Source organism: Toxotes jaculatrix, chromosome 22 (genome assembly GCF_017976425.1).
Source record: "Toxotes jaculatrix isolate fToxJac2 chromosome 22, fToxJac2.pri, whole genome shotgun sequence".
Taxonomy (NCBI): domain Eukaryota; kingdom Metazoa; phylum Chordata; class Actinopteri; family Toxotidae; genus Toxotes; species Toxotes jaculatrix.
This window is the reverse complement of record NC_054415.1, coordinates 15375774-15396530: the sequence shown is the minus strand read 5'-3', so window position 1 is coordinate 15396530 and position 20757 is coordinate 15375774. Positions and strand designations below refer to the sequence as shown.

Here is a 20757-nt window from a genome sequence, read left to right as displayed (position 1 = left end):
AAAGAGCCGAAAGTTGTTGTCGGACATGTCAAGACTTCACATCTGACCTCAGTTCACCTCAGCATGAGTTTGATTTACATATAGTAAGAAAAAAAAGACCCCCAAAACAGATTCAATCTTTATCCACCCTGGACAAGTCTACACCTGATCTGTAACCCTCTGACATTACATTTACCTTTGGTCTCACAGCTGCAGCCGTCCTGTTTGTTTTCAGTGTAAAAGCTCTGTTAAACCCACTGCACACTGCCTTCACAGCAACCAACCAGCAGACACACACTGTTAGAAACCAGCTTGTGAACACAGTGGAAGATTTAGCAGCTAAAGAGCCACATATTGTTGTTTTTGGTTTTTTTCCTCAGAGAGTGAATATTGGACTTGCACTGTTCAGGAGGACACAAATACCACGCGTTGCTGCTCTGCTTTCACAGTCATCACATCAGCTTCGTGAGGTGATAATACGTTGTGTTTACAGCTTGTTTCCTCTGACCCCCCCCCCCCCCCCCCCCCCAAGTGACCGAAAAATTAATTAATGCAGCTTGAAGGTCTGAAAATTATTCTTTTTTTTCACTGTATAATGAGGTTGAGTTGATGTAATCTGTGTTAGTATGGAGTTACTAACTGAAACTGCCCCTTTTTTTTTTTTTTTTTTTTTTTTTTCTTCAAATGCTGCCTCTCACAGCTGTCGACTGGCAGCAGGTGTCAAACGGGGCGTGAGTATTGTCGTCCATCCAGTCAGCCCGGAGCTGCGGGCTGCGTCACCTGACCGCTGGGTTAATCGTTGGCGTGGCAGCAGGATATCTGTTTCTCCGCTGCCTGTCACCCTGCTGCTACGGGCCTTCATCTCTCAGTCACCTGCCGACACAGCTCCATCACGGGGTGACAGCAGACACCCCCGAGCTGCTGTTGATTCTTAGAGGATATGCAGGAGATAGTTTTTTGCCTTTTTGCTAACAAACCGAATTGTAAATCATCTTTGTATTGTATGGCATGATAGAAATCCTGTTTAGAAAAAAAAAAGAAAAAAGAGGAGAATACTTTCACAGCACGCCTGTTGGTTTGATTTCAAACAGGAACTGACAAATGGGCGGGAGTCTCTCCATCAAAAGCAGAATCCTTCCCTTGCTCTGTTTGTTGGAACCATCCCACTCCTTTCGGTTCTCTCCATCTGCCTTCTCCTCCCACAGTTTTACTCGGGCTCTCGCCCTCTCTGCTTCTGTCTCTGTCTCTTTTGGAAAGAGACAACTTCCTCTCTGGAGATACTGTGTGAGAAGCAGTTACAGCCGAGAGACGGAGCTTTGAAATCCTGGAGGGAACCTGGCAGGTGTGGTCGCTCCGAGCAGGGTGCGTTCAGTAGCTGTTGTGGAGTTTCTGATCAAATCACATGACAAACAATAAACAATAACTGTACTTCTCTAGTCCGTATCAAGCAGCTTGATGGTAACAGGCGGCTACATCCGTCACCATCATCAGCTCATCTCCCCCCTGGAGCTGAGAGGGAAAGTGCATTTCTTTGCCCTCTGTCTCTTTAATCTAGCTCTCACGATTTAAGAAGTAATTACTTTCACCATCTTCCACCGCCGCTCTCACCCCGCCACTGTCCCTCTTCTCTCCTCGCTCCTGTTAGCTAGCTCCACAGTTGCCCGTTTATTAAGATAAAAATCACGGAAAATATTCCAGGCATCCTTCAGTGGCTGGACGAGTGGCGGAGAAGTGGAGACACCTCAGGCCGTGAGGTTCAGGACAGATTAATGCCAAAAAGAAAAAAAGAAGAAGAGACTCTTAGTGACTGTGTTCTTTAGTTCTTGTGAAAAGTAGTCGGACTTCTAGATTCGTGTCTTTGCCATTTTGGCGGTTTCCAGCTGTTTGAGGCGATGGGGTGAAGATCAGAGATTAGATTAGGTGTGGACTAAGGTTTGGGATTAAGCCGGCTTTATGCTCTGTCAGAACTGCTCGTCAGATTGGTCAGATAGCTTCCTACCCCCCCCCCCCCCCCCACACACACACCTTTCCAGCATCTGACGGGGGCATTTCTGTGGCATTTCAAAGCCGAGGATAAGACATTCACATCTCCCCCTCACAACAGCGACTGGCCAGCTGAGTGGAGCTGAGAAAGGACCTCAAGTGTCTTTGGTTAGGACTCTATGAACAGCCAATAAAAATGGAGCCTCACCTCTGAGCATCTTCTCCTTGGGCTGGAGCCTTTCTCAGTAATGTCGAGGAGCCGGATTTTACTTTTATAATATTTTTAAATGCATGATTTCTACTTGGGAGTATTTCTAAAACTGCAACACTCAGGATCTAAACATTTCCCCCCAGCACTGATCGACACCCTCCTTCTATAGTGCAGCCATCTAACACTGTTACCTAATATTACATCCGTCTCATCGTCTCCTCCTCCTGGGGATGCTTCTCCCTCCAGCTCCTAACGCTCCTTGCTGTAATCATTGTCAGACACATCTTCCTTGTTGGCTTCCTGTTTGTAGCTGTGTGAGCTGTGGAGCTGACGGGTTATGGCACTCGTCAGCTGGCGAGTCATTTGTTCCCTGAGTTTGTCCTTCAGGCTGCGCTGCTCCCCAGGCTTAGTGCTGATTTAACAGGGTACTTCTGCTGCCTGTGGGGAGGCACTGCCCTAAAGGCTAAAAAATAAAATAAATAAAACTCTAACATGATTGCCTCCAGTCTGTGAGGCATTCACTGACACACATCTGGAGCTATTTTTAGGCAGGTGTACAGTAAGTCCTCCTCCTGCCTGTATACCTATAAATACAGCACACTTCTGTTCAGAACATATTAAATGGATTGCCATGAAATTTCACACATATATTCATGGTCCCCAGAGAATACATCCTGATGACTTTTTGGAAACAGAGCTAGCACATGACAGACAGACAGACATTTGTACCTGCAGGGTGAACCACAGGAGGAACATTCAGACTCCGCTCCAACACCAAATCACTGGAGCGCTCTTTTATGTTTTGAGAGAATAGATGCCTGTGAAGATTCTCAGGCATCCAGGTCACGGTTATCCAAGAAGAGCCGAATCGAGAACAGCTAAATTAGGATGGAGGTAGAAGCATTCGTCTATGATGGAGGAACATGTAGCACGTAAGCTACAATACAGTGTTCTACTCAGCTTCACATGAACACACCAGTACAAACTTTCACCATTTTCATAAGAATCGTATTCAGTTTGGGGGGGGAGGCACCCAATCCCCAGGCCCACACACTCAACATGGCAACAACAAGCTTATGTGAACTTATGAGTTGCTGTGTCACATGACTCCCCGTGTAGTCCAATAATAGAATGACTTTCAGCAGCCAGCACTAAGGTGAACCTGTACGTAGAGCGAACCCACAGGAAGGAAGAAAGGAAGGCAGGCAGGAAGGAAGGAAGGAAGGAAGGAGACCTCCTGGAGGGAAGAAAATGACAGCCGTTTACTTGTCTCTTCAGCTTAATCAATGGGCATACTGTTAGCTTACCGTTAGCTTACTGTAGCTAACGGAAAGAACTGAATGAACTGTCAAACCTGTCTGAAGGTTAATCACCTTTCTCTCTCTCTCTCTCTCTCTCTCTCTCTCTCTCTCTCTCTCTCTCTCTCCCTCTCTCTGACACACACAATGGCTGACTGCAACATCAGTGTCAGCGACACATATCAGAGTCTTCAGAGACACAGTGAGCTTTGAAACAGGTGTCTTTTGAGGCAGATTCACACCTTCACACTGCAACGCGCTGCCAACACGCCAGAGACAATGCAGGGTGTGTGAATTCAGACCCCTCGTAGTCGTAATGTGGTGATCGCGGTTGATCCCATCCCTGACCTCTCCTTTAGCCCAGCGTTAGGCTCCAGAGGATAAACCCTGATTTTTTTTTTTTTTTTTTTGTGGCCCGCTGATATTTGCTTGAGCACCACTAGAAGACTTTTTTTTTTTCTTTTCAGCCTTTGGTATTCATTGACTTTTGGTCAAATGACTCTGCAGGGTGTGGTTTATCTCCTGACATTTCACTGAATTGTGACATTTACTTGCAAAACACGGATGTGCTCAACTAGACTCAAATTTCGGAGGCGGTGAAATCGTCTCTGACTTGGTTTCACCTTTTTTTTTTCCAGCAAGATACATTAATGTTTTTTAAGTGAGGAGAGGGAAAGCGTGAGCTAACCCGAACCATCATGTCGTTTCCCTCTCTCTATTCCTATCTCTGCCTAAGCTCTCAGCTCTGCACATCCCTCCCAAATGAGCGACACACTCATTTACATGCTCAGAGTGTCTAGAACTAGAGATATTAATGGCTAAGAGCTTTTAGTATCTCTCTCCTCAAATTCTGCCTCTCACTGTTTTCCCCCCCGCTTTTCTCCCCTCTACTCCTCCTGCCTCCCTGTTCCGCCTTTGAATCATTCAAGTGGCTTTCAGGGTCCGGGCTGGAGCGTCGCTCGCTTAACAACTTGGCATCAGTGCTGGAAAGATTAAGAAAATCTTCTATCCAAAAAAAAAAAAAAAAAAAAATGCTGATTCACTCAAGTCTTGTTTTATCGGCAGTGCCAGCGGAGTGGCCCCCGTCAAAGGGATGCAACAACAGCCATTAAGATGGAGCCAGCGCCTTAATGACGCTGTGCGGTGATTGGCTGCGCCTCTGCTCCATGTGCAACGTGCCGTCCCTTCCTTTTTGGAAAGACAGTCATTTGCATATTAGCAGCAGAATATGTTACACAGCTTGGCAGGAGAGGGAAATGGCTTCCCGAGTTACCAGATTGGACTATTTCCTTTTTGTCTTTGCCAGCTGTTTTCTTTCCCCGTTTTTGGAATCATCAGATGCTTTGAGATATGAATTCATTTAGCAGAAGCTCCTGATTTTCATCTCTTCATCCTGCGTATGTAGTTCCTGACCTTGATTAATAATAATCATTATCTTGCTCATACAGTCTTTTTGTCACCCAGTTAAACCTGGTAAAAGTTAGCTTGCTCACAAGTTGTGGACGACTCTGATAAAGATCCCGTCCTGATTCAAAGAATGTTCATCATATTTAGAGGAGACTAAGGGACATGAGAGGTTACATAGTTCAGCAACAGTAATTCTGATATGTCACAGAACGGCTGCCTCTCTCCCAAGGTGGCATTTCCAGATCCAGATGCACACATAGAGGAAGGTTAACTTAATGGTCAGTAGCCCCTGTACAGCAGCAGGCAGTATTGGACCTTTGTCATCATGGTTACTATGCCAAACATGGAATGGTAATGGTTTGGTTAGGATTAGGGAAAGATTGTGGTTTGGGTTAGAATAAGTACTTCTATAAGGTTGTGGAGCGGTCATGGATAAAACAGCAGTTATGGACATGGGGGACAGATAGTGGACATGCAGGGAATGACAAAGACTGGTTCCATTATTAAAAGAGGGTCTAGAGAAAGTAAGAAAGTCTGCAGCTGGAGCTGGGAAAAGGAGGGCAGGCGTTCACCGGCCACTGCACTCCATCCCAACAGCTTATTGGGTGGTTGGATAGCTTCGGTAACTCATTCCAATGTTGAAATGGTGGGAATCTGTGGCCAACCAATTGTGTAACTTCGCAAAAAAAAAAAAAAACCCCAACCATCCAACATTTGCGCCCACTTCATGCTGTGTTTGGTCAACTGTGCGGCTGAACGAGCCAAGAACTGTACTTCTCTCCGCCTCTCTCTCTCTCTCTGCTAATATTTGTGGCACTTTTCATGTGAACAACCAAGTGCAACAAAAACGAACATCCTTCTGCAGAGACTCACGTAACCCAACCCCCCCCCCTCAAGATTTCCTAAAATCTTTTTCCACCAGCCATGAGCAGAAACATAAAAAAAGAATCCAACCTCGCGAGCTTTCTACTCATCCTCACATCAAAATGTCAACATTACGCCCAACAAATCTCATCATCTAGCTGGCAGAGTCTCACGAAGTTTGCTGAGCAGGACGAGGATAAATTCTCCGGATTTTAATGACCCATTCCTAAAGAGCTACGTTGGCAGTTTTTTTTTTCTACTCTGTTGTAGAACAGAAAAAAATAAAAAAATAAATAAATTTCTTCCTCCCTGTTCAACTCTCAGATATGTCAGATGTAGTGCTGGGCTTTTATTATTGTTATGCTGATGAGGATTTATTGCTTTGTTGTGCTGATTTAATTTTTATGTGTCATATCAAAGTTCTATCAGTTTTCCCATCACTTGTTGTCATGGAGACGCTGATGGACAGCTGATAAAAATGCCATTGTAGTAACATTCCCATATGCTAGCTATCCTGTCACCGTCTGTGTTCAGTACATGCCTCCCTGAGAGAGGTGATTGATAGCTGCTGGCCCCTCCAGGGCCAACCGGAGGCCCGGGGTGTCATCTTGCCCCCCCCCCCCCCCCCCCTGCCCCCACCATCGTTCCAGCATCCGGGACTTTCTCCAGGAGACAGGCTGTCAGTTGTAATTCCCCATCCGTCTTCCATCTACCCCTCCCTTTGCGTGTGCTCTGCGGACTCCCTCGGGCCCCTGAACAAACCTGCAGGGGTACTCACACTGCCGCTGACTGACACACTATGAAATTACCCATATGCCCCCCCCGACTCTGGAGGAAGGCTTCGCCATGGTGCAACCAAAGCCACGGGGGCATTGTGAGGCCTTCCTCAGCAAATAGCACATATGTTTAAAGACATTAACTCTGCTCTCGCTGCTGCCAGCTCATCCCCATCACACCCACTATCTCCCCCCCTTCCTGTTATCTTGCATAATTTGATTTTCCCACTCCATTGTTTTCTCCCCAGTGGCACTTGACATGGGGTAATGAAATTAAGCTCCATATCTTGAGCTGCGACTGCAGGCAACCCTCTGTGACAGGGCCACATGCTTACAGCAGCAAAACTTCAGCAAACTGCAATCTCACTCACTGAAACCTCCTCGACCAGCACCTTTCATCAGAGATGCTAAATCAGTGTCCGATCCCGAAAAAAGAGACGTGCACCAGATGTGAACCTGCGATTAGCTGTACATGGCCAATCAGATTGGAAGCCTTTAACCTGATGTTAGACCTGCAGAGTCCTGAATATTAACAGTTCCTGTTTCTCACGTCATTTTAACACTGTGCTCACTATAACTGCTGAGATCTCAAGTGGTTTTTACAGGATCAGATAATGTGCTGGTTTGTTTCAAGCCTGTCTGATTGTCTGACTGCTCGTGCTTCTTGACCCTTCGGTCCCACCATGTTCCCACATCTGATCGACTCCCTTTGTGAGAACATAACTGATAGAAATGACGGACCAAGGCATAAAAATAAGACCCAAGTTGAGTAAAGAAGTTCATTCCTGACCTTGTCAACAGGACTTTGACACTGAATCTAACAGGGTTAGATTCAGTGTCTCCTCTTACGATCATCATCAGCGAATGGAGTTATTGGCTCCGTTGTTGAGAAGCTGGCTTAGTTTCATACGTACAGTTTGTGATGACAAATGGAGCCAACAGTTCCATTTGTTGAGGAAGACTGAGAGATGCAGTCGCAAGCTGTAAAAAAAAAAAAAAAAAAAAAAAAAAAGCTGGTAAGTGGTCCTAAGACTAATTATCTTTTCAAATAATGAGGGCTTGTTCTGTCTTGGATGGATGGGAGTCTTCCACTGCAAAACCTACAGATACTATCTAAATATTTCAGCCAGGCTTTGGATGGAATTATTTTAAATACAAAGATGAATCTTGCATAACGATCTCTCCTCCTTTCATCCGGCTGCTCCGTTACCCCCGTTACCCCCACCCCCCCCACCCCCCGCCGTCTGCAGTCTTTTGTCCTGCACATGCATGCATAAAAAGCTGATTAGACACCTGTATATATGGCAGAGAAATCTGTGTTCTCCTGGAGAAATCTTCCCGAGGAGGACGAAGGTTTCTCTAATCCCCCCCCCTTACCCCCTGTTACAGAAGCCAGGTTTCTCATTAACACCACATTTAAGAAAATCTGCTTACTGGACAAAAACAGAAGCTCATGTAAATACACTGAATAAATACATGAAAGTAGGAGCAGATGAGGCAGATGTGGGTGCGCCAGAAAGTTAAAAACGCCCCGGGGTCACAGACTGAAGATCCACTACAACGCTTCGCTCTTCGCCGAAAATATGCTCCGGAGTTACAACACTGCATATTCTAACAGTGTGGAGGAGTATCCAAGGCAGCAAACTGCTGATTAACAGGCAACCTTTGAGCTGTTACAGACAAGACATTTCCCACTCCATCTATCTGACTGAGAAAATAACATTTCCACACAAGGCACCAAAAGCCATTTCCCTTTTATGAAATAACGTTTCATCGGGCCATTGGTCCTGGAGCGGAGAACGTAATTAAAAGGGAATTGCAGCACAGAGCTGAACAATGGGAACCTATTAAGCAGCAGAGAAAAGCAGACAGACAGCAGCCTGTCATATGCTGATACAGTAAACAAATGAGCACAGTTTTTATCCGCAGTTATTCACAGGGCGGCATCAACAATCAAGAGGATTCAACTGTTTAAGACAGTGGTTGTTCTGATCATCGGCGCCCCTTATTCTCCAGTCGTTCCTTTCTTTTTTTTTTTACCCCCCCATCATTTGTACACTCGCAACGTTTATTGTTCTCCCGAACATTTCATTATTTCAGTCATTGGCGTCTCGTTCGCAAGGACGGCAGCAGCAGCAACTCCCACAACTTTAAACGCAGGCAGAAGAACAATGGCATCTGGTTTCACTAAAAAAAAAAAAAAGGGAGCATTAACTGGGCTGGAACAAATGGGAGGCAAAATTAAATGGTGGCCAGGAGGCAGCGGTGGGACAGAGATACAGAGGAAAACACGAAGCAAAACACGCCATTCACACGGCAGACTCACGCATGACGCCATTCATATGCTGATGGCGCTAATCGGCTACATTCCCCACCAAGGTGTGCAGGAGCAATTATGCTTTGAAAAGCTTTAGGTTTTTTCCACTGTGAAGGACTGTCTGAAAGGAGCTTTTCACTAAGCCTTGTTTTTCTCTCAGATTACCAGCTAGTTTTGCTAATGTCTGTAGGGAGCTGCCACATTGTGAATTCAGCTCTGGACTGGGTCTCTAATTGAAGACTTTCCAGGACAACAAAACAAACGCTCCCCTGTTTTGTTTTTTTTCTCGCACAGCTTAATGCAGAAGGCACAAAATTTTGGTTTGTTTTTTAAAAAAAAAAAAAGATCCCAGAACCCAGAAGTGATGTCAAGAGATTCAAATGATAGAAAAATAAAAAATTTGTTTACATTGAGTTCACACTTTTTTTTTTTTTTTTTAAATTTCTCTGTAGCCAAAAAATGACTAAAACATTAGACTGATACTGACTGCTCTGTGTTTTTTTTAACCCCCGACTCTCCCCTCAGAGAATGCTAGCACACACAGATGGATGCACACAGTGTAACCTAGGGTGTATCCATCACTCCCGCTTTTCAAACTTCCAGGGGAGGTGAAATGTAGTCAAATGCAGGGGCATGGATGACGTCTGACAGCTCCGGCCAGTTCACAGGCTCTGCTTGTGCGTGTCTATGTGTGTGTGTGTGTGCGCGCGCCCTGTCTGAATTCTGACTGCCCGTGATCTATCACATCCAGAATCCACGGACCAAGACGGTCCGGCTGACAGCTGCAGACGTGCATCAAACTGCGCCTCGGGGGGTTTTAAACAGATCTCTCAGTCAGATATCTGCATTAAACCTGACAGTGCTCGGTCACCCGCGAGCAGGGAGCTAACCTGTATGCAGATGCAGCAGGTCAGCTGTTGTGTCGAAGTCAGTTGTAATAGGACATGCTGCGGACCCGACTTTGAATTCACAGTGTCAGACTTGAACATCTGTCTTTCTAGTCATATACTGTTAGGGAGACAGTTGTCATGGTGGTGCAGGACTGGATGGACTAAAGGCAGCATTAGATGCTAAAGCCAGTGGATACTGGTCTCACGGTGTCTCGATGCATTGAGTCTTTGGGGGACATTTATGTACTCTTTATTTATTTCTGTATTTAGTATGGGTTAGGGACTGTTGCTGCAGAATCAAGGATATGATCCATCTATATTTGATGAAGAGCCCCTGCTAAGCCAGAATCACCGCTGCTGGTTCCTGGACTTCTGCAGCAGTGGGCGAGCTCTACACCTCTGCGTGCGACTCAGTCAGTAGCTGTACTTCTACCTTTGTGCTTTAAACTATCCGAAACCACTGCGTATGGGCCTGTTGTACCTTTCAGTGCGGAAACATGCAGTAGTTCTCCTCCACTTCTAACTTCTGAGCTTGCACAAGCTCTCCCCCTGTGGAACTGGGGGAGTTTTCGCTCTGTCAAGCAGTCAGTATTCTCAGCTGGGTTACTGTTGAGGTACTGATCCCCCCCCCCCCCCCCCCCGCCCCCCACACACAGCTCCTCCTTGCCTCCAAACACTGCCTCCACTGCTGTTTTATTCAAAGACACGTCAGGGATGGATTTCTCGACATCTCACTTTTAGTACATGCAGGGGACCTAGTGCTGGATGTGTAGGTGGCCTGGAGGTGAACTAGTCCTAAAGAATAATGTTTTGCTGATCAGACAGTTGGTGCCACTGTCTGAGATGCACTCGGCTGTTGTTAATTATTTTAACCATGACAAAGGTTCATTAGCGCTATTTCAGGAAATGCTCCTATGGGTTGTATCAGTATCAGACGGGAGAGACAAGTGACCTATATAGCTGTTTATGTTGGAGGACTTGTTCATTTTACATAATCAATATATTCCTTCGATTGACATTCCATGTCAACTGAGACGTGGTGCTGACAGGACACACATGGATACACATGAACATGAAGAACAGTGAAGTGAAAATGAAATGGTAGTGTGATCTGATTGTCAGGCTACAGCTCCAGGTTTCCCACCTGTCTTTCCCACAGTTGTGTGTCTCCCTTTTGCTCAAAGGTCCATCCCATCTCAGATCTGTCTCTCCAGGGGCCTGGACAGTGGCACTAGCAATTAAGGGTTGGCTTTTTTTTTTGTTTTGTTTTGGAATGGATGTCTCGTTCCAGTCATGAAGGTCTGGAAATCTGTTGTAACAGCTCAATCTCTCCCAATTCATCGAGTATTAAACTCCTCCAAACATGACTGGCTATAATAATAGCTAATAACAAACATGCTCTTGCACAAGACATGAGGACAGGTCAGATAGCACATAAAGAAAACTTTAAAACAAAAGTTTGCACCAGCAGAAAGAGAAAGTGCTTGGATTAAATCCCACTCACAGGTCACACACACACAAATACCTCACTTATTCAAGTGGAATAGGCCACTCATGGTCCCAGGTGGCAGGTAGGTGATGCTGATTATGAGCTAAAGCAGTTGACAGGATTGCCTTCTTAATCTCTACAAACTTGGACCGTGCAATTAAAGAGGGAATTAGGAGACTGTGCCTGGTGGACTCGACGGGTAGTACAGAGGGGGGGGGTTTGTCAAATTTCCAACCTTTGCACCAAAGTGAAAACTCTCCTAAACAGCTGCTTTGATGCAGCATCACATTCATTTTTTTTTTCGTCAAAATTTATATCTCTCACCGAGCATATTTATCCACAGACTTTTTCGTGTCGGCACGGAATTTGGCCAGAAAAGTGCATTCAGTTAAAGTCCTCGGCTGGCGTCCCTCCCAATCGCTGACTGACAGCCCAGTTGGCGTGCCTGTCATTCTGTCTTTTCCTCCTTGTGTGTTACCGCGTGTCACAGAAGTGCTGACATCAGTCCTTAGAGACCTTTAGCCCCCAAATCCCTGCTTTTCATTTCCTTGTCTATACTTGCAGTCACTCACTGCACAGTTTGTACAGTACAATTTGAGTAGATTTACATGAGCGTGGAAGGAACTGTGAGTGAGCTGTAGCTGTTTTAATACAGGGTCCAAACGTTAGGTGCTCAAAAGTAATTGGACAGACAAAATATGAAATACAATACATTTAGCATCAGCGTGTCCATTTACTTATCAGAATGACGCCATCGATTTTAGTGGAGTCATTAGAAGAACTGAGACTAGATACACTTATAGAAAATCAACTGAATTTGCTGCAGACAATGTGCCTGGTCAGATGAGAAGAAGAGTATTGGGTTTCATCTCTGTGTGTATAGGACGGTAGCTAACCTTTACTAAAAGAGAAAAACAGATGTGCTAATGTTATTCTATCCATGGTTTACCACCACATCTGTCCACTGGCCTTGGCTGCAGGCAGTGCAGGGTGGCACATGTGGTTCAGCCAGTGCAGGAGAGAGGTGGCAATGCTGCGGAAGCGCAGAACACTGTCACTCCCGGGGGGGGGGGGGGGGGGGCACTTCTTCAAGAGTACACCACAAGGGGGTTTTACTCCACATTTGTCCTCTGTAACGCTTCAAACCCTGTGGAAGTCCTACAGTGTGATCTGACCTGACAGGGAAGACTGTCACAGGGTGCAGAGCCAGGGGATAACATGGCTCAAAGTGGAGCAACAACATCATCTCTGGCCTACATCAGTGTCAGCTAGCCTTTAGCCCCCTTTTGTTGAAGCAAACACAGGTTTATCTCATCCTTCACTGTCACCGGACCCTTTAAAGGGTGAATGAGTGAATGAAAAAACATTTTTTTTGTAGACTTCAGCCTCTGGGGAGCATGAATGTGAAACATGCATTCACCTCCTGCCCCACCTCACAGAGCTGCACACTGTATGTAACTCCAGAGCTACGCTGCCTTCTCTGGGAAAAAAAAAAAAAAAAAAAAAAAGACATTGAACCAGCAGACGATGTGACCATATATATATCATTTACTCAAATAAGCGGATGTAGTGTAAACATACGCATCAAAATTGAAAGCAGTCATCATGCAGAGTGGCTCTTTTCCAAGTTATATATATATATATAATAAATCCAGTTATTTACATTTTTACTGCTGCTGTGCCATATAAACAGCCCCCTAATGCTGTAGCTAGCTGAGGTGGAGCTAATGAAACCGCTCTATAAAAAATGCATCATATTTATAAAGTGGTGTTACATTACCTACTGAACTGTACAAGATTATGGCCCTTGCAAATTTATTGGAAGGGAAATGAGGCAATAAAAATGTATAAAATATTCTGATTTATTATTAAAAAAAAACAAACTCTGGTGCTTTAGGTTAATGCTGATTTTCCATCTGTAGCTCAAACTCAGTGAAAAATCGGGCTGCGCCTTTGAAATAGACCTTTGATTACAGTAAAGGTAAATGCCCCCCCCCCCCGCGTGCCCCCCGTAACCGCTGCCTATACCTCGCACCATTTCTCCACTAATGCTTCGCAGGTGGGAAGATAGATTTCTGTCCTTTCATGCTCACGGCGGGGCCGTCCGTATATATCACGCTCCTTTTACTGCATTTCCTCAGAGAATGCTTATGAAATTATTGTCAGCAGCTGCGATTCTGGCTTTATTGATCATTTGCCTCCTTAGGCACAAACTGCTTCACCCCTTCAGGTGTTTTTTTTTTTTGAGTCATGGCTAAATCCAAAATCAATCCATTTTACATTAAGTTTGGTTTGTAAAGGCCCACAAAGTGTTGCTTTTGACTCATATGACTGAAAAAGTCATAACATCTAATTTACACAGAGCATAAGACTTATATGGATTTAAGCTTTGACTGGCTTCATATGGAGGCGTCTCATTATGTAGTATATGGCTGTAAATGACCTTATGTTTTATTAGATTTGACATTAAAGCAGGTGTAGTTCATATTTTTATATTAACAGATGAAGGAACATGTAGAGCATGTACAGCACGAGAGGTGGTTTGTCTTTTGTTGTTCTTCGTTTATGCTCTCGGGCCAAATGTTTTGACCTTTCTCGCTCCGCCACATGGTGTCCTCCGCCCGAGCCCCGTGCCAGCCCCCCCCCCTCTTCCTCCTCCTCCTCCTCCTCCTGGCAGAGCAGCTCACCCATGACATTCTAATCTGCTTGTGGAAGGAGAGTCGGGGGGGCTTTGGCTTGGAGCTCTTCATCTTTCTCCCCACTCCTCCTCATATTTCTGCCGCTCTCTGCAGCTAATCACTGCCACTGTCATTACCCTCCTGCAGAGCACGCTGCTGTCCTCTGCTGTGGCAGAGCCCCGGCCTAATCCACACTCTGTTTCTTCTTTCCGTTAGGCCCTCACTGTGCCGGCAACCGCACAATGGACCACATTTACAAAGCTGCGCTACTATAATAGATGGCAAAGACGCGTTTAAGCAGTCCTCTGACTTCAACTGTCCTCCATCAGTGAGCAGTTTTTCTCCCGAAGCTGAAGCACAGGCCAGACGATTGCGTTTTTTAAACCAGTGGCTGGTTTCCTGAGGCACAGAAGGATGAAACTTTCCTTTAAAAACGCACTCCAGTTTATCTTAGGAGAGAGTGCCCCCCTCACAAAATCAGCTCGAGGGCTCTTCGTAGAACACATGCTTCAATTTTCAGTCATTATCCATTTGAATGCAGGTGAATATTCTTGTGCAGGGAGCTGAATAGTCAGGATACTATTTAAATAGAGGAATCTGTCTTGACTGTAAAAGCCTTGGGGTGTGATAATTATCTTGCATTCCTCATGCCTCTGTTTACAGGTTCGAGTATATTACCAATTATTAGAGTCTTAATCCAAAGCTGTGGAGAGCTGCAGTCAATCGAACGCCTTACACGTTAGCTTGAAGACACAGTGTGTTTACTGTTAAGAGTCTGTGGCTGCTTGTTAAAAACTGAATCCAGTGCGAAGTTTCGGTCTGAAACACCTCAGTGCTGTACAGCCTGCAGGCAGTGTTCGTACGAAATGCTACACAGAGGAGAGAGAGGGGGAAAAAAAGGTTATCAGGTTGATCATGGCTCAGAAAATGGCTGCACAATAATAATAATCCTAATCTAAAAAAAAAAAAAACCCTCCAACTTTAAATCACAAACACCTTTATTATCACAGTACACGCAGAGATGTTGAGATGTTGTTGTTTTTTTTGCTGCGAGCAGTGCTGCCCTTTTTCAGGACCACGCTTCTCACACTGATGTGAAAATATGCTCAGAAACATGCTGTAAAAATGGCCCCATCTGTGATTGCTCCCTGACAATAGCGATCACCGTGAGAGCCGATCAATGACAATGTTATCTGATGCAGACTACTGCAGGCGTCCACTTTAGCTAATTAGCTGTTTCTGGTTAGACCGGAGTTGGCTCGTCTTTGGTCAGACCTCTGACCTGCATCGCATTCAGCGAGGTGTCTGGGACTGGGAAGCTTATTCCTGCTATATCACAAACATGCGTGTGTCATGTTTTCTAGTATGTTACAGTTTGGTGTTTTAGTGACGTTTAACCTTAATCTCCTTCTGTTTCCTCAGATTTGCGGCGAATGACGGCAGGCTTCATGGGCATGGCGGTGGCCATCATCCTGTTCGGCTGGATCATCGGCGTGCTTGGCTGCTGCTGGGACCGGGGCCTCATGCAGTACGTGGCTGGTCTGCTTTTCCTCATGGGAGGTGAGTCTCACAAACACACACTCACACACAGAAAACGGATTTTTATTATCTCATCATTCATGATAACACTGTAAAGAAAGAATCTAAGAAGTAACTTCGGGTTTCTTTAGTCATGTCCCTGGTGGTAATGGTCTCCCACAAGAAAACAGCCCCGAGCACGCATGCATTGCTGTTACAAGTACTGCAGTGTAATCATCTCATCAAGACATGGAAGCACAAATATACACTTTTAAATTTCACCAATAAAGACAATCTATTTGGTTTTCTTAACCTGTACACAAATGCGAATACTAAAAAAAAACAGGTTTTAGTTTTGGTCTCTGTACAGACTCAATGCAGCAAACCTGACAACCTCAATTTGATGACAAGGCTTTAGGAAACACAGTGCACAATCACTAGTGTTACGTCCCATTTACTGTTCACGCTTGGTGTCTTAGTCTCTGAGTTTGCCGGTGTATCATGCGAAACATGCAAAGAGCTGCTCAGACGCAAAAGAAAAACATATATAATAAATTATGATTTACAAAGGAGAGATCTGCGGAAACAGCTTGAAACAAACAAAAACAATTTGTTGTCTCTTTGTGAGGTTTGAGCCGACACATACTGCGACATTTTCTCTTAGAGTAACAGTAGAGTTTGTTGATTTCTTGCATAATGCATTTTTTTTTTATGTTTCTGTTTGTGCACAGATTAAAACAAACTGAACTTCAGAGGTATATTTACCATCTTTGGACAGAGCCAAGCTGTTTTGCTACAGTCTTTATGCTAAGCTATGGTTAGCCATGTCCTGACTCCAGCTCTGCACCAAATACCAAAAACTAACAACAGAAGCATGATCCCAGTTCTGAATATCATCTGAAATACATCTAACTGCCATGAGCACCATTCATTTCTTATAGTCAAACTATGAGCTAATGCTGCCTCAGACCAGCACACTGTAAACAGCAGTGTTTATATATGTGTGTATTGATGTTCTCATCAGTGTTGATGCTGGTGATTTATACTGATGAAAGTGGAGTGTAACACACAACCCTGTGTGTCCCACTTTTCTGGCAGTGGACAATCAGCACTAACTTCACACAGACACACACACCCATGTGTTTCTGGGCTGCACAGCTATTGCTTGGCAGGAGGCAACTGCACACTCAATTATGATCAGTCTTGGATTAGTGCTGTGCCCTACAGTTGTATAATGAGCAGGCAATTAAAAAGTCAATTATGTGGCTCTGTAATAAAAGGCACAAGAAACAGGCCCGGTCAGTCTGCCGCCGCCCAATCGCAAAGCGAAGCAGCCCACGGGGTCGCAGGGCTCCTTCAACAGGGGGCCGAATTTAGAGCCTGCATGACCAGCTGTTTGTACTAAACACAATCAACAAAGTAAAAGATTCATTCAGATGAGATAAAGTGGACAAAAAAATACAGCAAATTATTTAAAGTAAGGGATGACGGTGGTTTGGTGGAACGTCCTCTTTGTAATCTCCTCAAAATCCCATTTCATACAAAATATCAACGTCTACACTAAAAAAAAAAAAAAGGGACCACAATGCAATGCAGACACACAGTGAGAGCGACAGAAGTGGGTGGGATTATATCAAGCAGCCGGGTCTCTGGAATATAAAAATTCCTTTTTTCCATTTTACGCAGAGACGCTTATATCAGAGGATCGTCTGCTGGAGCATTTCCAGCGAGTTGATGGACTTCAGACTCTAATGGTTGAGCCATCAGTCAAACAAGCTGGAAAAAAAATTCTGCAGAAATGTTTTGTAAGAAACATTATGCCATCAGCCACCATAATGAAGAGGCATGGTTATATATAATGTCTCTGCAAAGTGTGAAAGCCATTTTAAGTGTGGCCATTTGGAACGGCTACAAACATTTTTTCCATTTTGGGAAACACCTTACTAGTGTCACAACGCAGGAAGTACTGTTAGGAGGATTTAGATTAGGTTGTATCAGGTCCACAACATAAACTAAATGACTCGGTTGCTAATCAGTGAGAAAAGGATGCAGGTCTCACCCGAAACCGAGGCGAGCTTGGCGAGTTTTTCCATCACGGATCTTTCTGGCGTCTGCTCTTTGGAAAAAAAAAAAATCCAGGCAACAATGATGATGTTTGATGTATTTCTCTCCCTCAGTGTCTTGTTCTGTTGTTACAGGAACCTTCTGCATCATTTCCCTCTGCACCTGTGTCGCCGGCATCAACTTCGAGCTTTCCCGTTATCCGCGGGTACCTGTACGGCCTGCCTGACGACATCGGCCACGGCTACGGCTGGTCCATGTTCTGCGCCTGGGGAGGCCTCGGCCTCACCCTCATCGCCGGTTTCTTTTGCACCCTGGCTCCCTCCGTCCAGCCCATACCCCGATCTACCTGCCCCAAGTCCCGACAGGAGAACGGCACCGTCTGCTAAAGCCGGCAGCCGAACGAAAAGACCGACCGTAACCCGCAGATCGACAACAAAGAAACAGAAAAACTGTTCCATGTGTTCATCCATCTACTCATCTCCAGTCTCTCCTGGTTCCAGATAATTTTTTTTTTTTTTAAATTTGTGTGTGTGTGTTTTAAAATGGGTGTCTTGATCTGCTATCTTGAAAATAACAGAAAAAAAAAACTGAAGAACTGAAGAAATAATATCAAATATTTTGAAGTTGTGCTTGTTTTGTTTGTTGTGGAGCCGACGATGAAATGGACCCTGACCGAGGTTCTCAAGGAAACACTCGGAGACGATGAAAGACTAAGACTTTGAATATGACTGTAAGAGGGTAAGAGTGGCTTTAAACCTCTAAAGGTTACAGACAATGGTGTTCAACCTGGGAACTGCTTATAGCTTACATTAGCTGGTCTGCTGTGATCGTGGAGAACTGAATGAATCAGCAGTTTTTTTGGAAGGAAACAGTCAGATTGTTAAAATTCACGTAAAGATCCCGTGGAAGCTTCTCGTGGACTTGTCCTCTCGGAGAGCCTCCCGTGGGATAATTCACAAAGAACTCGACCAAACCATGAAACCAAGTCACTTCCTGGGGCTGGGATCATGTTTAGTGGCCATCTGTGAACTTTTAAGTATTCCAGCTTCTGAGGTCCCTCCAGTTACGCAAGGGGACACGTGGGGGGCGGCGACCAAATCCGGGGGACCTCCTGCCGTTGTACATTATTGTACAGAATATTCCAGAGAAGCGACAACCAGGACCTGTCCTGTCTGGCCATTTTCATTCTTGTGTAGGTGCATTCCATTCCGTCATCCGATGATCCCGTAAGCCATTCAGCATTTTATACACGCATTCCACTTTTATTCCGAGTGTGTTTTTCCTTTTTACCGAAACCCTTCACGCTGTCGATCGAACTGTCGGCTGAGCGCCACGCTCAAAGCCGATGTCGATTTCTTTTTCCATTCTAGTCATAGAGGTAAACGTGTGAGCGTGAATGTGTGTGTGCGCGCGTGTGTGTACGCGTGGGAAGGGGTTATTTTGCAGTCTCAAAAGAAAAAAAGTTGTAAAACAAGTTTAAAAAAAGAAAAAAAAGATCATAATGACACAGTGGGGTCCTGCCTTGGGGATGTATAAAGGCAGGAGCTTTGATGAGCAGACAGATGTAAATGGGGGGGAGATGCAGTATCCTGTTTAACGCAACTGACGTCTGCCTTGTCACCTTTTCTGGAGGTGTCCCAGGCTTAAGTCATGGTATCTGACGAGAAAACACACTCTGGCTTTTTTTTTCTCCCCCCCTTCCCGCAAATCCTCTAAGCTCCACTCAGAGCACATGGCTTTTTCCTCCAGCCGAGACCCGGCAGGGCTTTCTGCAGAGGCTCCTCTCTCTCCAAACCTCTCGAATCTTTACAACCTTCTGCTCTTCGTTCCTCTGTCGTAAAAGGTAAAAAAAAAAACTCGATCGAAAAGGAAAAACTGAGAAGCGAAAGTACAAATTTAGCATGGGCTTGAATATTTCTATGCACATCAGGCATGGTGATCATAATGCAATAAATTTGGGCCGATTCATTTCTCACCCAGGACCAAATGCAGCAGCTAGCAGTGCAGAGCTAAGCTTTGAGCTTAGACAAGACAAAATACAGACGCTGAAAGGCAGCGAGGTCACCAGTCAGCGTCAACCATTCAAAGAATTTAGTGAAAACCACAATATAACCAGTCCCAAAAAAAAGAAAAAAGAAAAAAAAAACCTGAGCTGGCATCAAATTTCCATTTAAATACAACTTGGGTCTTATTTTTGTATTCCCTCTGCGCTCCTTGTTAGATGGTCGAACAGCTACTCACCCCCCCCCCTACACCCTTCCAGTGTGGGATTAGCTGAGGCTGCGACCCTTTCTGTAACTTTTAGCGAAAACCGAAAAATCTGATATTCAAACCCCACCCAGGATTTCGGACTTCTTTATTAACTGCTCTTATGTCACTATGACTCACCTTCCAGGACAGGATGTGCAGTGTTGTTTCCCGTATTTGCTTTTTCATCCAACCCTCAAAGCGAGGACATTTAGAAAAAGATGTAAACTTTGGTTTCTGAGCTGGGTTCGGACAACAAACAAGCCAAAAAAAAAAAAAGAACTAGATAACCTTAGTGTTCCTGAAGCCATATCTGTAGATATTCTATATTCTTGTCAGATAACATCATTACAAGCCCGCACAGCTTGGGACCGGGGCCTGGCTCAGATCATCTACATTAACTGTTGGGCTGTTTGCATCCTCTCTGATCATCTGACTGCTCATGGTTCTTGATTTCATTTTTTTTTTTTTTTCTGGACCTTTAATGTCACCATGTTCCCATATCACAGAAATTATAACTCACTGAGCAGAATTTCATTACGACTCACGGCTAAAACTACAAAAATAAGACCTACATTTGCAGGAAACCTGAACTAACCTTCGATAACCCGACCCGGATCTTAGGGCTGCTCCCATTCAGCACATTCTGCTGCCGTTGATTAGAATTGGCTTGTATGCAAATGATGCAGAGATGTTTCAGAGGCAGGGTAAAGGTAGAAATGGTGTGGTTGTAAATTAACTCAGTATTGTTATAGATTAAAAAATTTAAAAAAATAAAATAAAATAAAGTAGTTTTGTCTCCAAACTGAATTTACAGTGACAAAGTCTTGTCTGTGTGGTGGTGGTGGTGGGGGGGAGGGGGCTAAAGAAAACTCGGCTGGTTGAGGGGGTGGGAGGTGGGGATTAGAGCAGAGTGTTTCAGGTGACAGCTATTATGGGATTTAACATCTTTATCAGAGCCTCTTCAGTCAGTGACTGCACCTTCAAAGGGTTCAATGAAAGCCGCTCGCCCCCCCCCCCCCCCCCCCCCACCCCC

General features: G+C 44.9%; 1 protein-coding gene across 1 annotated transcript in view; it reads left to right on the top strand.

The window, feature by feature from the left end:
• The window catches only part of tmem178b (transmembrane protein 178B), an 81484-nt gene extending 60970 nt beyond the window's left edge, over positions 1–20514 (top strand). Inside the window, 3 exon segments of the mRNA XM_041030553.1 lie at positions 15315–15452; positions 17609–17679; positions 17681–20514. Coding sequence (XP_040886487.1) covers positions 15315–15452; positions 17609–17679; positions 17681–17860 — 389 coding nt within the window. The 3' untranslated portion in view covers positions 17861–20514.
• Positions 20515–20757: the final 243 nt, after the last annotated feature.